This window comes from Aspergillus pseudoviridinutans (genome assembly GCF_018340605.1).
Source record: "Aspergillus pseudoviridinutans IFM 55266 DNA, scaffold_4, whole genome shotgun sequence".
In the NCBI taxonomy this organism is placed as follows: Eukaryota; Fungi; Ascomycota; class Eurotiomycetes; order Eurotiales; family Aspergillaceae; genus Aspergillus; species Aspergillus pseudoviridinutans.
Genome location: NW_025091284.1, coordinates 475710 through 491335, shown reverse-complemented (window position 1 = coordinate 491335; position 15626 = coordinate 475710). Strand labels below are relative to the sequence as shown.

General features: G+C 50.6%; 5 protein-coding genes across 5 annotated transcripts; 3 read left to right on the top strand and 2 right to left on the bottom strand.

The window, feature by feature from the left end:
* Positions 1–412: 412 nt before the first annotated feature.
* Asppvi_005604 (TspO/MBR family protein) lies at positions 413–1043 on the bottom strand (the record flags this gene model as incomplete). Its single annotated transcript, XM_043301522.1, has 2 exons — positions 413–849; positions 941–1043. The coding sequence occupies 2 exons, from the start codon at positions 1041–1043 to the stop codon at positions 413–415; spliced, it is 540 nt and encodes a 179-aa protein (XP_043157457.1).
* Positions 1044–1762: 719 nt separating this feature from the next.
* On the top strand, positions 1763–2539 carry Asppvi_005603 (putative DUF341 family oxidoreductase; the record flags this gene model as incomplete). Its single annotated transcript, XM_043301521.1, has 2 exons — positions 1763–1810; positions 1922–2539. 2 exons carry the CDS (start codon positions 1763–1765, stop codon positions 2537–2539), a joined length of 666 nt encoding a protein of 221 aa, XP_043157456.1.
* Positions 2540–2830: 291 nt separating this feature from the next.
* On the top strand, positions 2831–4335 carry Asppvi_005602 (beta-ketoacyl [acyl carrier protein] synthase domain-containing protein; the record flags this gene model as incomplete). The annotated part of the gene is made up of 5 exons (XM_043301520.1): positions 2831–3103; positions 3153–3239; positions 3307–3364; positions 3415–3754; positions 3804–4335. The coding sequence occupies 5 exons, from the start codon at positions 2831–2833 to the stop codon at positions 4333–4335; spliced, it is 1290 nt and encodes a 429-aa protein (XP_043157455.1).
* Positions 4336–4718: 383 nt separating this feature from the next.
* Positions 4719–10959, top strand: Asppvi_005601 (putative polyketide synthase; the record flags this gene model as incomplete). The annotated part of the gene is made up of 4 exons (XM_043301519.1): positions 4719–5001; positions 5078–9717; positions 9765–10085; positions 10138–10959. 4 exons carry the CDS (start codon positions 4719–4721, stop codon positions 10957–10959), a joined length of 6066 nt encoding a protein of 2021 aa, XP_043157454.1.
* Positions 10960–11192: 233 nt separating this feature from the next.
* Asppvi_005600 (putative ABC multidrug transporter) lies at positions 11193–15596 on the bottom strand (the record flags this gene model as incomplete). Its single annotated transcript, XM_043301518.1, has 3 exons — positions 11193–11708; positions 11763–13772; positions 13851–15596. The coding sequence occupies 3 exons, from the start codon at positions 15594–15596 to the stop codon at positions 11193–11195; spliced, it is 4272 nt and encodes a 1423-aa protein (XP_043157453.1).
* Between the last annotated feature and the right edge of the window lie 30 nt (positions 15597–15626).

Below are 15626 nucleotides of genomic sequence, written 5' to 3'. Positions count from 1 at the left end.
GAATCACCGACGCTGCGGTGGAAGCTGCAGAGAAAATCTCTGACTTCCGAGACTTGCGTCGTGGCTGCAGCGGGCTCGACCGGCAATGTGGTCTATCAGAGCATTCTGATGGGCTGTTGAACTTGTCATAAATCCCAAGGTAGCCCAATTTACCCGGCAAATTATCCACCTCAAGCAGATCACCATTGTCCACAGCACAGAGTCCAGACCTGAGTCCAAGCCCAGACTCCAGATCCGTGCTACCTGCCTGTGGAGTACTCTCGCAGGATCAACGAAACAGATCGACTTCGCATCAAAAATGTGTTCTATTTTTGTCCAACACTCGGCGGAATACTCTAGAGTGCATGTGAATGATGATTATTAGACTACCTCTCTATTATGGCCTTGGAATACTGGATTCTGTACCATGCAATTATCGACCGTCACGACTGTCAAAATCCCATTTGTTCAACCACCCAACGCTAACATTCAGGTACGTCGCAAAGCAGAGCCATCCTGCATATGGAAGCATCATCCAGAATGCAGTGCGATCGATATCCCACCACGTTGCCATCAGTTTCCCGACCGTACCGCCCAGAGCTACGATATCCGCAAGGGCCCACCCAGGTTTCCGCACACCGAAGAACAACGGCATCCAGAGGTAGTTGAGGACCAGCTGCGTCGTGTACAGCGTTTGGAACGAGGCCACTGCCGTTGTGGGTGTGAGGAGGGTCGCGGAGGTTGTTGCGTGGTGGGCCGCGTAGCCCATCATCCCGTAGAGGATGGTCCACACTGGCGCGAAGACCCAGGCGGGAGGGCGTAGGGGCGGTTGGCGGAGGCGGCTGTAGAGGTCTTTTGTGCGGCCTAATTCTTTAGAGGTATGGAGTAAGTATCGGCCAGTTTGGTCTGCCATAAAAAGACTAGTAATATCTTATCTATCGCCGATGAAGAGGACGCATACTGTTGACCAGATATCCCACCAGGGATCCCACCCCGATAGGCGTCGCTACTGCCAGGACCGGTGAGGTGAAAAAATCTTGAGGGAGTGCAAATGACCACGACATCGTGCTTGAGGTTGAAAGATATTTTCCGAGTAGAATGTCGATCCTTGTTCTTCGGAAATTTTACAAGTTTCTATGTCGCGAAGTGTAGGGATTTTATGTATTCTGTTCAAGTCCATCATCCGATCGATCGATATGCACCAACGTCATTGTCCGCCTCGCTGAGAAGGGGCGCTACGAAACACAAATCCATCGAAGATGCGTGAAGATGCATATGAAATATAAAACAATCATCGAGCTCGAATTTAGAGAGAATAACATAGCCAGCAGAATATCAGGAACGCTTTCGCGTCTTAAGCGACAGTGACTTCATTGAAATATATACCACAAAACACAGACACAAACAAACCGACAAAAAGTCAAATCACACCGAACCAAAGGAGCTTGCTTGTCGACTAGAAAGATCAACGATGACACGAAATACAGACTCGGCAAAATATGGACACGTTTTACCAGTCGTACTAGCTTGACGACGGTGACTTTTGAATGGGCAGCTGCATCTACCTCCCAAGATATCCTGGCATGCAGGGGACGAAAGAACCGATGTGATTCAGGGGACTGTTTCAATGTCCGACAGAGTCTTGTAGAAGGAATGCTGAAATTGATATAAAGCATCGCAACACTCTTCGTCAAACCAAGCCAGGTCATGATTGAGTATAGGGGCGAATTTCATCTAGTTAAAAGATCTGGTAAAAGAACATCCCATCTGACAGTCAGCCACTATGCCACTCAAATTGCTTTGCCTGCATGGTTGGGGCACGAACATCAAGGTATGTGGCACGAGTACTCCATCCTCGTCCTGCTCGCTGACATTGTGACAGATCTTGCAATCTCAGCTGAGTAAGTAGCACAACCCTCAGCTCTGCTGTCACACACTAAAGAGACAAGACGGCTTGATGACCGAACTCCAACGAGACAACACGGCGACATTCCATTTTGTCGAAGGTGACGTTGACTCGGTGCCGGGTCCTGGTATCGCAGGATTCTATGACGGTCCCTACTACAGCTACTACAAGTTCCCCCGGTCGTTTTTTGACCCTGACGGCAGCGAAGAGGAATCCTTGCTCGAAGCATACAACCTCCTCTATGACATCATCGACGAGGACGGTCCTTTTGATGGCATCCTAGGCTTCTCTCACGGAGGAACCTTGGCTTCAGGCTTCCTTATTCATCATGCGAAGACATATCCGCATGAACCGCCTCTTTTCCGATGCGCCATATTCATAAATTCTCTACCACCGTTCCGCATGAACCCTGGTGAAAACCCTGTAATCGACCCAGACCTTGACGGTTATATCAAAATACCAACTGTAAGCATCGCTGGGGCGAAGGACCCCTTGTCCGAGTATTCGCTTGCATTGCACAGGTTGTGTGATCCACCAAAGTCCACGTGGATAGTGCACACCAAGGCCCACGATATTCCCAACGATAAGAAAAATGTCGCTTTGATGGCTGCAGGTATCCGCAAGTTGGCTATCGAAGCTTTGGCGATATGGTGACAGTATCCTGCCTTTTCTCTCTGTCCTACCTTGCACAGAATAGAATATTCCGCATGTCTATCCTGCATTCCTTGGTTTCAATGCCGGTGTCTCTCAATCCACTGGTACGGTGCATTATTTGGATATCGTTAGATCGCGAATTTCAGGTTTGAAAATCGGATAATAACCACGCGATGTAAATTTGTCTGCTGTTTCTGCAATTTAATGATTGTCTTGAACCCTTGCCGAATCTCTGTCACATGAGAGGACGTCAACGTTGTCATATGGATGGGGCATTCGTAATCTTCTTCCATGGCTATCAACTTCTTCGAAGAGACTGGGGAACCCGTCCAGCTCTCTTCTCACTCTAATGTCCACATAGAAGATAAAGCTTCAAACTCGTTGGACGACGCATCAATGCCTATTGCCATTATTGGCATGGGATTTCGAGGGTCCGGTGATGCCAGCAGCGTCGAAAAGCTATGGAAAATGATCCTCGAAGGCCGGGAAGCATGGAATCAGATACCCGAGTCGAGATGGAACAGTCATGCGTTTTACCACCCAGACCATGCGAGGCACGGCACTGTAAGTTACGATTATGGGCAAATGCGATATGTGATAACAGTATCTGCAGATCAATGTCCAAGGCGGCCACTTTCTGACAGAAGATGTATCCCTTTTCGATGCGCCCTTTTTCAACATGACGAGTGACGAGGCAGCGGTTTGTAGCCTTTCAACAAAGTATCTGTACAATTGGGTCCTATCAAGCTTATCATATCACTTCTCAGGCGATGGATCCCCAGCAGCGGTTATTGCTCGAAGTGACCTATGAAGGACTAGAGAACGGTTTGTTTCCAACAACATAGAGGCCGTTGGATAGCACTCACACTTGCCAGCCGGTATACCGCTTCCCGATATTATGGGAAGCCAAACATCCTGTTTCGTTGGGTCTTTCAATGCGGACTACACAGATCTCCTTCTTCGCGACCCCGATGCTATCCCCATGTATCAGTGCACCAATGCCGGCCAGTCGCGCGCCATGATGGCAAACCGAGTGTCATACTTCTTCGACCTAAAGGGGCCTAGCGTCACAGTTGATACAGCTTGCTCGGGAAGTCTAGTCGCCCTGCATTTGGCGTGTCAGACGTTGCGCACTGGCGATGCTGCGATGGCAATTGCGGCTGGAGTAAACGTGATTCTCAGCCACGAATTCATGTCCACAATGACCATGATGAAGTAGGTTTGCGTGAAGCACTTGAATGTCATCAAATTAAACAGCATCCAGATTCCTGTCACCCGATGGACGCTGCTACACATTCGACGAAAATGCCAACGGATATGCTCGTGGCGAAGGGATCGGGTGTTTGATCTTGAAGCCGCTGAAAGACGCCATCAGAGATAAAGACCCTATCCGAGCCGTCATTAGGGGTTCTGGGTCAAATCAAGATGGCAGAACTCCCGGCATCACTCTCCCAAGTGGAGCGTCACAGGAGGCCTTGATTCGCCATGTTTACAGCATGGCAGGCCTTCATCCACATGATACAGAATTCGTCGAAACGCACGGCACAGGAACTCAAGCAGGAGATCCAATTGAGACAGGAGCGCTCGCGAGAGTGTTTTGCGCGGATAGAAATTCAGACAGGCTACTGCGCATTGGGTCCATCAAAACAAACGTGGGGCATCTGGAAGGAACAAGCGGAGTCGCGGGCGTAATCAAGGCAGTGTTGATGCTCGAGAACCGCACCTTCCTCCCCAACCGCAACTTCACTTCCCTCAACCCGCGCATCCTGCTAGACGAATGGAAGCTCAAGGCATGATCCGTCATAATGTCCCTCATGAGTGAATAGCATGATAATGATTTCAGATTCAACTCGATCCGGAACCATGGGAAAGCACAGGGCCTCATCGCGTGTCGGTAAACAGCTTCGGATACGGGGGAAGCAACGCACATGTTATCCTGGAAGACACGCACGGATACCTAAAATCGCACGGTTTACAAACACTTGTTGGCAAACATCGTACACCTTTCCTGAGGAAGTCTCTTGAGCCATCGCAAACTGCCAACGGCCAGCACAACGAATCGCCCAAGCGGAAGCGTCTCTTTATGATCTCCGGTTTTGACGATCATTCCATCGCAAAGCAGATACAAAACATAAGGGACTATCTCCTCGAGAGACAATCGATAGCTGATGATCTGTTCATGAGCAGTTTGGCGTTCACATTGAATCAACGGCGTACTGCCCTGATGTGTCGAGCAGCGGTTACTGGCAACTCAGCTGCCAGCGTGATCAAAGCTTTGGAGAGCGGTATCAAGTTTAAAAAGGCCACGCGAAAGCCAGTGGTTGGCTTTCTTTTCACCGGCCAAGGAGCGCAATGGTGTGGGATGGGACGGGAGCTGGTGGGAGCATATCTCGTCTTCCGCCAGTCAATGGAAAGAGTGGATGCACACTTGACCCGACTTGGAGCTCCTTTTTCCGCCCTAGGTAAGACACAGTCCGAGCCATTGAATCAAGGTTCATTCCGACTAACAAAGAATCTCTGCTAATTGTGCTGCAACAGGTGAAATTCTTGAGAACCAAGACGCGTCCCGGCTCAACCATCCTCTTCATAGTCAAACAATCTGCACAGCACTTCAAATCGCACTTGTGGACCTTTTAAGTTCATGGAACATACAACCAGACTCGGTTACTGGCCATTCTAGTGGTGAGATAGCCGCAGCGTACGCCATCGGAGCGCTAAGCATGGAGGATGCTATATCCGTTGCATACTATAGGGGTGTTGCAGCGAGCAAGTTATCACACAACGAAGAAGTTAAAGGAGGGATGCTCGCTGCCGGCGTGTCTCCAACCCAGATAGAACCGTTCCTGGACAATTTGAAATCTGGGAAAGCCGTCGTGGCATGCATTAACAGCCCGTCCAGCGTTACTGTCTCGGGAGACGTTGAAGCTATTGACGAGCTTGAGAAGGTATTAAAGGAGAAGGAATTCTTCTGCCGACGTCTGGTAGTGGATGTTGCATATCATTCCCACCACATGGAACTAGTTGGCGGAGAATATCTTGACCTGATATCAAAGATTCGACCACGGATTGGAAGCACGTCCGGAAAGCATACTGTCTCCTTTTTCTCTTCGGTGACAGGAGCTGAGGTCAAAGCGTCCGATCTTGGTCCTCAATATTGGACTAGAAATCTGCTCGGCCAGGTCAAATTCGTTGAATCCGTTAGGGCGCTTTGCTTTGAAACCAGTACTCAGAAATCGATGTTTGCGGCCCCTAATAACAGACGGGCCAGGCGACCAAACGGTACACGCAAGGTCAACGTGGATGTCCTGCTGGAAGTTGGCCCTCACGCAGCATTAGCGGGCCCGATCCGTCAAATTCTGAAAGATGACGACAAACTGGAGGCGGCAGGGATTCAATATGCGAGTGGCTTGACTCGTAAAGTCGATTCTGTCACAACGGCATTAGAGGTTGCTGCGACCCTGGCCTGCCTGGGCTCCTTGGTCAACTTTTCAGCAATCAATGACCCGTTAAATGAGACACGAGATACTCATATTCTGATTGATCTTCCTCCATATGCATGGAACCACAGTAGATCATACTGGGCTGAGTCGCGCATCAGCATGGCATACAGAAAGCGCAAGCACCCTCGCTCAGATCTCCTGGGTGCTCTCGACAGAATATCTTGTCCGTTCGAACCTCGTTGGAGAAACTTTGTGCGTGTCTCGGAGGTCCCATGGCTGAAAGACCATAAAATACAGTCGAACATAGTTTATCCTGCAGCGGGGTACATTGCAATGGCCATAGAAGCTACATCTCAACACTTGCCGGAGCGGGAGGTAAACAAGCACATGCCAGCGTTTATTCTCCGTGATGTTGAAATAAAAGCCGCTTTGGTCATCCAAGAGCACTCTGCAGCTGAGGTCATGACCTCGCTACGAGTGTGTCACGGGGGCACCGAGGACTCCGAGCATCTTTACGAATTCAACATCTATTCTGTGACCGGTGAAAATCGATGGACCGAACATTGTCGTGGCCTGGTTGGCGTCCATGATATGTCCCTGGACACCGAGGATGAGTCTTGTTCCCGGACGCCAGCAAAATCTTCCGACCTCAGTGTCATAGACATCTCGACGTTCTACCAAAAGCTAGCCACCATTGGTCTCGAGTATGGCCCTTGCTTTGCGAATATGACCCACGCTAATCGTGCTGACAACTTGTGCTTTGCTCAAGTCACTATCCCTGACACAGCAGCTGTCATGCCGATGAATTTCCAGTACCCATACTTGATCCATCCCTGCACCCTTGACAGTATATTTCATTCAATATTCGTTCAGACAGACTTTGGAGATGATCCCGCTATTCCGGTTCATATAGATCAGCTTTGTGTGTCTCGAAGTACAGACCATTCACCGGGTACTAAAATGCAAATTGAGACGCACATTGACAAGCGGACGAAAAAGGGCATTATAGCCTCAATTACAGTGATGGATAGCCAGGATACTATTGCTATGTCGATTAAGGGATTGCGATGCAAGAACCTCGAGAACAGCGCACCCAGGAATACAGTCAATCCGACTGATCGCCTTGGGTACATGCTTACCTGGAAAGCAGATCCTGACCTTCTTTCAACGCAAGACTTTAGTACTATTTTTAATGAAAACAACCACGACAGCGAAGGATCCGCAAAGAGAACTTCGTTGGAAACTTGTGCGTCTTACTACATTCGGAAAGCCATCCAAGGTCTTGAATCCGTGGACAAGGAAGAATTGCATCCGGATAGAAGGCAACAGTTTGAATACTTCGTTGATTTCATGCAAAAAGGTCTCTTGGCCCCGTCACCAGACATGGATAGCGCGGATATTCATGCAGTAAGTGCTTCCGGACCGGAAGGAAGAATCCTCACTGCAATGGGCGAGCAACTCAGTACAGTCTTGAAAGATCCAAAATTCTCAACCAGTGATATGGATCCTTCAGTATGGGAGCACTACTGGGACACTATCCGCTCATCCCCGGTGTACGCAAAACTAGCTAGCTATCTAGAGCTTGTCGGCTATAAGAACCCAATGGTCTCGATACTTGAGGTGGAGGGTACATTTGGCCAATCTTCACAAGGTTATCTTGAAAGGCTCTTGAGCAATCGCGGGCGAGGCCCCATATGCAGTGAATACACAATCACTTATCAAGGCCCATCGATCCCTGAGCACTTCGCCCCATTGCTTTCCGAGTGGAACCAATCGCTGAAAGTGAAGAAATTGGATCTGAACCAGAGTCCGGAGACACAAGGCTTTCTCAAATCCCAATACGATGTCGCAATTGTGTCATTGGGCCTTTGTACGGTCTCATCGAAGTTGCAAGCTCTGAGGAACATACACACGCTGCTGAAGCCGCGGGGGCATTTGGTCATCGTGGATCCCACTGCTGGATATAATGATCTAGTCAACTCTGTTATCTTTGCGAATTCTCCAGGATGTTGGTCTGAAGGTCGATTTGGCCATACTCTCGAAGACTGGAATCTCGCGCTCTCAGTGGCTGGATTTTGCGACGCAGAAGATGCAAGCACTTCACGAGAAGGGCCCTTCATGATCATCACTCGTCCGTCGCATGAGCATTCAATTCCCAAACGACGTATTCTAATCATATCAGAAGATGATGACAATGGCATAGACATGTCCGTTCTGCAAGACTGTCTCGGCCCCGTGTCGTCCGATATCGAAATTGTAGATTTCATCCATGCCAAGCCAGAAGGAAGAGTTTGCATTATTCTCAGTGGCCTTAGTCGGCCTCTGATGGCAGACCCTAGTCCAGAGGAACTGGAAGTATTGAAGCGAATCTTCTTGAAGGCATCGGGCGTCCTGTGGGTAACTCGAGGAGCGGCAATTTCCCCAGTGACGCCGGACGGTGCTCTGGCAACTGGGTTTGTACGGACTTCACGCTCTGAATCAGGAATTGAAAGAATCGTCACATTGGACTTGGACGGACAGAACCCGCTCTCAAGTCAGCGCGCCGCCGAGGTTATATATACAGTGGTGCGCGAGCGAATTCTGGCCGATGGAAACGATCAAAGTGATACAGAGTATGCTGAGCGAAACGGCGTGCTCCTCATTCCCCGAGTTGTCGAGAACCCGGCCTTCAACCGTTCCCTCGCGGCGTCGCATGAAACACAGACGACAAGCCTTGAAAAGTTCCATCGGAAGGACAGATTCCTCAAAGCGACGATTTCCGATGTTTCTCGGGCAGATGCAGTGCTCTTTGTGGACAATTCCAGGATGGATGACCTACCCACGGACCATATCCGAGTTCAAACCTATGCGGTATGCATAGATAAACAAGCCCTAACCGCTCTGGAAGAGCAGGACATGTCTCAGGGACCAGCGATGAGCTTCGGAGTCAGCGGGATTGTTCAAAGCATCGGAGAAGCTGTCCATGGTTTCGCCCCGGGTGACCGAGTGGCTTGCCTTGCGCAAGGAGCAGTAGCCAATTGCCACCAAGAGCAGGCGTTAGCATTCCAAAAGTTACCGTCGGATTTATCCTTTGAAGCAGCAGCTGCCTTGCCTCTGGCTTATTGCACAGCACTATATGTTCTTCAGGACCTTGGGCGGGTCGTCTCCGCTGGCAAGGTTCTAGTATACGGAGCCACAGGAACAGTTGGGCAAGCTCTAGCAGAATTATGCCACCATATTGGAGCAGATGGGCTCTTTGTTGTCCGAGCTGAGAAAGAAAAGCATTTTCTTAGCAGTACAGTTGCTGTGTCGGATGACCGGATTATCGTCGATGACAACGGAGCTCATGTTAGAAAGCTTCTGAGAATGAAGCAGCATCGGCCTCTTGATGTGGTAATCAATTTTGAAAGTTCGGACAACGAGATGCTACAGATGCTATGCAGGTTGGTCGGTACAGGCGGCAAATTCATACACCTTTACCACGACAATCGCTGGAGTCAGCGCAAGTGGGCAATCCCGCAGCTGGAGAATGACATCTCGTTCGCAACACTGGACATCAATAAGCTCTTGAGAGACAAGCCAACATTGCTGTATAGAACATGGGGGGATGTGATGCGCATGTTCCGAGCAGGACACATCCGTGGCCCCAATGCCTTGGCAACGTATAGCATCTCAGATATGCTGGGCGCATTGAACGCATTGGAATCGGATGATATGGAATCCATAGTAATCTTGGCTCAACCAGAGGATGTTGTGAAGGTAATCTCAGAGGAGGAATCTCCGGATCCTTGCTAACGAAAGAGCAGGTCATCACTCCGAAGCCACAAGCTGCCCTACTCCATCCAGATGCATCTTATATACTCGTTGGCGGGCTAGGAGGTATCGGACGAGCCACGGCCCTCTGGACGGCCGATAACGGGGCTCGAACGTTGATCTTCGTCAATAGAAGTGGACTGTCGAGCGAGGCAGCGCAGGAAACAGCACGAGACCTGAAGAAAAAGGGAGTGCGTGTGGTTGTACACGCCTGCGATATATCTAATAGCCAACAGGTCGAGAAGATGGTGAGCGATCTTGCGCGGGATGCGCCTCCAATTCGAGGAGTCATTCAGGCTGCCATGATCCTCCGGGTATGTCTAAATCAACGTAGACCATACCCTCAGTAAACTGACTCATTGCTAGGATATCCATATCGAGAAAATGACCATCGAGGCTTACCTGTCCGTGCTGCACCCGAAATACGCAGGAACCTGGAATCTGCACCGCTATCTCCAAGATAACCTCAAGTTCTTCGTCATGCTCTCTTCCATTAGCGGAATCATCGGAAACGCCACCCAGGCCGCCTACGCAGCTGGATCAACCTTCCTGGACGCATTCGCGGCATACCGCAACTCCCTCGGCCTTCCAGCCGTCTCAATAGACCTCGGCGTGATAACCGACGTAGGGTACCTGGCCGGTAACCGCGATCTAGCGGCCAAGATGGCCCAACAAGGTTTCCACGGCACAGACACAGCGACGCTGATGTCTCTGATTGCGGCCTCAATCAGAGCGCCGTTCGGCGAAGGCGGAACATCCCAGATTATCACGGGATTGGGCGAGTGGAAAGAGGGGCAGTCGCTCAGCAACTTTGACGCGCCCCTCTTTGCACACTTCCGGCGACAGTTCCAGCAGAAGGGGGAAGACGACCAGTCTGATGAGTTTATCGGCAAGTTACGCGAGAGCCTTCGAGACGTCAGTAACCTCGAAGAGGCTTCCGGGGTTATCTACAGTGCTCTGAGCGGGAAGATTGCGGCGCATCTGTCTGTTCCGATCGAGAGCATCGATGCCTCGCATCCCATTACGGAGTACGGGATCGACTCGCACATGGCGGTGGAGTTGCGGAACTGGATCTCGAAGACGATGGAGAGCACGGTCCCGATTTTGGATATTCTGGCGAGTAGTACGTTGTTGGATCTGGCGGGCAAGATTGCACACAAGTCTAGATTGGTTCATGTGGAGGAATAGGGATAACTGGGATTTATTCTTTAAGTAACGATATTACTAAATCTAAGCAAGTCTATTATTGTGGATCTAGGTATAAACAAGGAATCTCAAGGAACGGGAGCACAGGAAACGAATAAAACGGGAGATGGAGAGAGAGGTAGACGCTGGACTGACGACACCAAGACCGCCAAGTCCAAAGTCCAGATTTGTGGTTCTCTCCGAATGAGACAATAGTCAGGAAACCCAAAGGACAATCACTCTGCCTTCTTGGAAGCCTTGGTCCGCAGCTTCATCAGCGCGTACACCAAAGCATACGAGCTGAGGACGAAAATGACGACGATGGCAGTATCACGCCAGCCGTAGTAGTAATCCTTCAAGTTGATAGTGTAGAGGTAGTCKCTTCCATACCGATACTGGCAAACGCGGCAGCCAGACGTCGCCTCGGGATTGAGGAGATTCGTACGGGACCCGAACCCCTGCATATACGTCGACAGGTAATCCGCACAAGTCGTGCCATTCGGCGTGTCGAAGATGGCGAGCTCGCCCTCTTTGCAGTTGACGTCCGTGTCGAACACGGCGAAGACCAGCATGCTGCCCATGAGGTAGTTGAAGGGGTTGAGCCAGTAGATCCAGTACCGCCAGAAAGCCTGGATCTGGGCGTAGGGAACGAGCACACCGCAGAAGGAGACTAGAGTACCGAGGATGAGGGGGTTGGTGAGAGCGGCGAAGGTCGCGTTGGGGGCGTAGGCGGCGATAAATTGTCCGATTCCCTGGGGGCATGTTAGATATTTAGGCAAGAGATTGAGGGTGAGAGGGGGACAAACCGTGTAGAGGAATTCGTAGCAGAGCATGACGAAGAACATCGCGCCGGCCTTGTTGGAGTCTGTGGGGAATCCGACGGTGTAGTACCAGCAGACGTAGTACAAAACAGCGCATACGCAGAGGTAGGGGAACTCGGACACGATCAGAGCCGTGACAAACGCTTTCCATGAGTACATCTTGGACTTCTTCTCTCTTGCGTCGTAGATGTCACGGCGTTCAATGAATAGAGGCTGAAGCTGGTTGATGACACCGGGGGCGACGAAGATAAAGTTGAAAATAGTGAAGAGCTTAAGTTGCATATCCGAGACGCCGTCCCCGATCATCCAGAAGGAGAAGCCGTTGAACAAGGCTGATCCGATATGCAGCGCGATCTTATTCATGATGTAGTCGCAATTTCTGTACAACGAGGTTGACATTCTTTGTGTGACGATCTTTGATTGGTCCCAGAGCGGCATGGCAAATTCATAGCCATCGTCCACTGTGCCGGGAGGCTTGGAGGCTGCTTCGCTGATTATACTGTCTAGTTCCCGAGAGGAGCTGGTATGCTCCGGGGACTCGAGCCAGACCTGGTTCCAATCGCGTCCCTGGGACAAGTGGCCGGAGACAACGTCGATCATATGCTCAGCAGGGTTAACATTGGCAGGGCACGGAGCACCATATCGAGCGAAATAGTCCTTGACTGTTTGAGCGTTGTCGCCGATGTCACCAAAGTAAACCATCTTGCCGCCTTTGGCCAAAAGCAACAGAGTATCGAATTCAGCGAACAACTGAGCAGAGGGTTGATGAATGGTCACAAGGACTGCCTGGCCGACGTCGGCGAGCTTCCGTAAGAAGCGGACGGTGTTGTAGGCAGATTGGCCGTCAAGGCCAGAGGTAGGTTCATCCAGGAAGATCAGAATGCTAGGCTTCGAGACAAGCTCCACACCAATAGTGACTCGCTTGCGCTGCTCAACACTCAATCCTGCTCCCACTCGACCAATGAGAGTGTGCTCAAGATCGTGCAATTCAAGAAGATTGATGATGACGTCCACGTATTTCAACTTCTCCTCTCTTGGGATATGGCGTGGTTGACGAAGCAAAGCGGAGAACTCCAGAGCCTCCCGAACAGTAGCGAATGGTTCATGCACATCGAGTTGCTCACAGTAACCCGCGGATCTTTGGAAAGAAACAGGCAACGGACGTCCGTCAACCATGATCGATCCTCGAATGGTACCGTCGGTTTTGCGCTGAGCCAGGACATCCAAAAGAGTGGTTTTGCCGGCGCCGGAGGATCCCATCAAAGCGCCCAGCATGCCGGGCTTGACCCAACCGTAAACGTTGTCCAGCAAAACACGATCACCCGCCGGGGTCTTGACGGTATAAGTAAGATCCTTCCATGTAAAGACCGAAGTGTTCCGAACCAGATGCTGATCGACTCCGTTCTGGTCTTCAGTGTCGGTGTTGGTGCGTTTGTTAGCAGCCTTCTCATCGACCTGTGCTTCTTCATCCTTGCGAGTCACAGCGTGGTGTTTCGCCACCGTTTCACGGGGGATCAGTAGCGTGTTGCCAGCCTCCGCGGCAGACTTCCAGCGTGATGTGGCGACGATGGTCACAGCGACGAAAAGCGCCCACCAGGCCCAGAGAATACCAAAGTTCCTCCAGACATGCGAGTGCGAGTATGTTAGGGAAGCCAGATATTGGTCGCCAGTCACATAGGTCCTTCCCTGAATCGCACCACTGACACCGGCGCAAGACTGGAACGCAGTATCGTCATAACCAGGTCCGAACGGTACCAGGTTATTGCCAACGCATGGTATTATCTTGTCATGGAACTCGATGGAGAGCAACGCGTCAAAGGCATATGCCAGCGGGTTTATCCAATAAATCCAGATGAACCATGGATGCATCGCATGGTAAGGTTCTAAATAGCCGCAGTACATAATTAAAGCGCTGATCAAGAAGCCAGAAACTTTCGAGGCTCCGTCAAAGGTAGAGAAAAGCGCTCCGATGGCACGGAACAATGCGGTCATGACCTACAAAGCGTATCTGTCAGCACATGGTGTATTCCAGAAGAACACGGTGTTGGATGAATGTAATCGAGCAAGACTTACCATAGTAGCCACAAAGATGACGATCCAGTAAGAGAAAAAGGCCGCTGCTGAGGTAGTAAGGCCAACCATGAAGTAAACGACGACCGCAAACATGCTGATCTGGAACAGGAGCACCGGGATGTCGGCAGCAACTTGTGCAATGCAGAACGCGGCCGGATGAAAGAAAGCGAAATACTTGTGCTTAATCAGGACTGGTCGACCGCTGAAGGAATCCGTAACCTCTGACATGGCGAGGAGGCTGTTGTATAGCAACGAGAAGAATAGAGCACCTGACTTGATGAATAAGCCGCCAGAGTTGTTTGGAGCATTATAAAAGAGAGAACCAGCGACGAGTGCTTGAATCAGAGTAGAGACTTGCTTGATGGCAAACGTCGCCTTATCAGTCCAAATGATCTGGTACTGACGGACAATGCATGCTTTGACCTGTTGCAAAAAGTCGACAGTGAAGGGGCTGTTCTTCGACAGCCGTTTAGCTTTCTCATCAGCAACTCCAAGCTTGAATTCTTCCGTCCTCTCCCGGGTCGAGTCAGTATCAGGGTAGTCATATTCAAGTGCCATCTGGGCTCGGATCGGCGACTTCTCATAAGCGGCCAGAAGCTCATCCGCATTGCGTGGGAAGCGATTCTCATATCCGGGTCGGATTTTGCGCTCGGTCGGGACAGTAACGCCGGTCAAGAAGTCTGCCACGTTCGATCCTTCACGGCAAACAAAGCCTAGCTCCTCCATGAAAGGCCTTGCCTGGGACATTGGACCATAGTAGATCTGCTTGCCTTCATCAAGAACCAGAACTTTATCGAAAAGATCATAGATGCCATTTCCTGCTTGATAAAGGGTAACAATTGAGGACAATCCAAAAACGTCAGTCATCGCACGGACAGCTTTCGCCCATTCAAGAGCAGTACTAGCGTCCAGTCCCCGAGTACTGTTATCCCAGCAGAAGACGGAGCCACGAGTTGCAAGGCATTCGATGATGGACACACGTTTCCGCTCACCACCACTGACGCCTCTCACGTACTCATTGCCGACTTTCGTATCCGAAGTATGAGAGATGCCCATGGACTTGAGCAAGAATTCCCTGGTTTCCTGCTGAAAAGCTTCCTGTGAACTGACGCCCTCGGGAAGGTTGAAGGGAACTTTTAATCGGGTTGCAAAATCCATGGTCTGGCCAACAGTCAAGGTAGGAAAGAACAGTTCCTCCTCGGTGTTCATGACAATTTGACCACGGTATTTGGAGGCCTCCTCGGGAGTAAGCGATCCGAAACGAACATCTCCTTGAATCGACTTGTAGCCGAGTCGATGGTTAGAAAGCATCCTGAGCAGAGTTGTGCAGCCGGAACCAGGGCGACCGAGAACAAGAAGCATCTCTCCCGGTTTGACGCAGCCATGGCTTTCATGAAGAATGGTCCGCAAAGGCGCCTTGTTACGAGACTCTCGGATGTGCTGAGGAATGTTGAATTGGGACAAAACGTTCTCATTGATGGCGGCATCTGCGCTGACGACTTCCACACTCAGATTCTTCCAGGTCACACCAAGTTCGCGACGTCTGAGGCCTGACGCTAGACTCCGGTCATGTTGCTTCTTGATATCCGGCATCAAACTCCAGTCTTCGGCATGCTTGGTGTCTTGAGGACGCGGAGTAGGTGACTGATCGGTTTCATCAAGGACGGTGGTCGTGCTGTCTGTGTCATCTCGCCTGTCAAATGGCACTTTCGGCTCAACAAACGATGGGTGACCTTGGTCCTCCATGGCTGAGCAGGCACCAATTTCAGTGGCCAG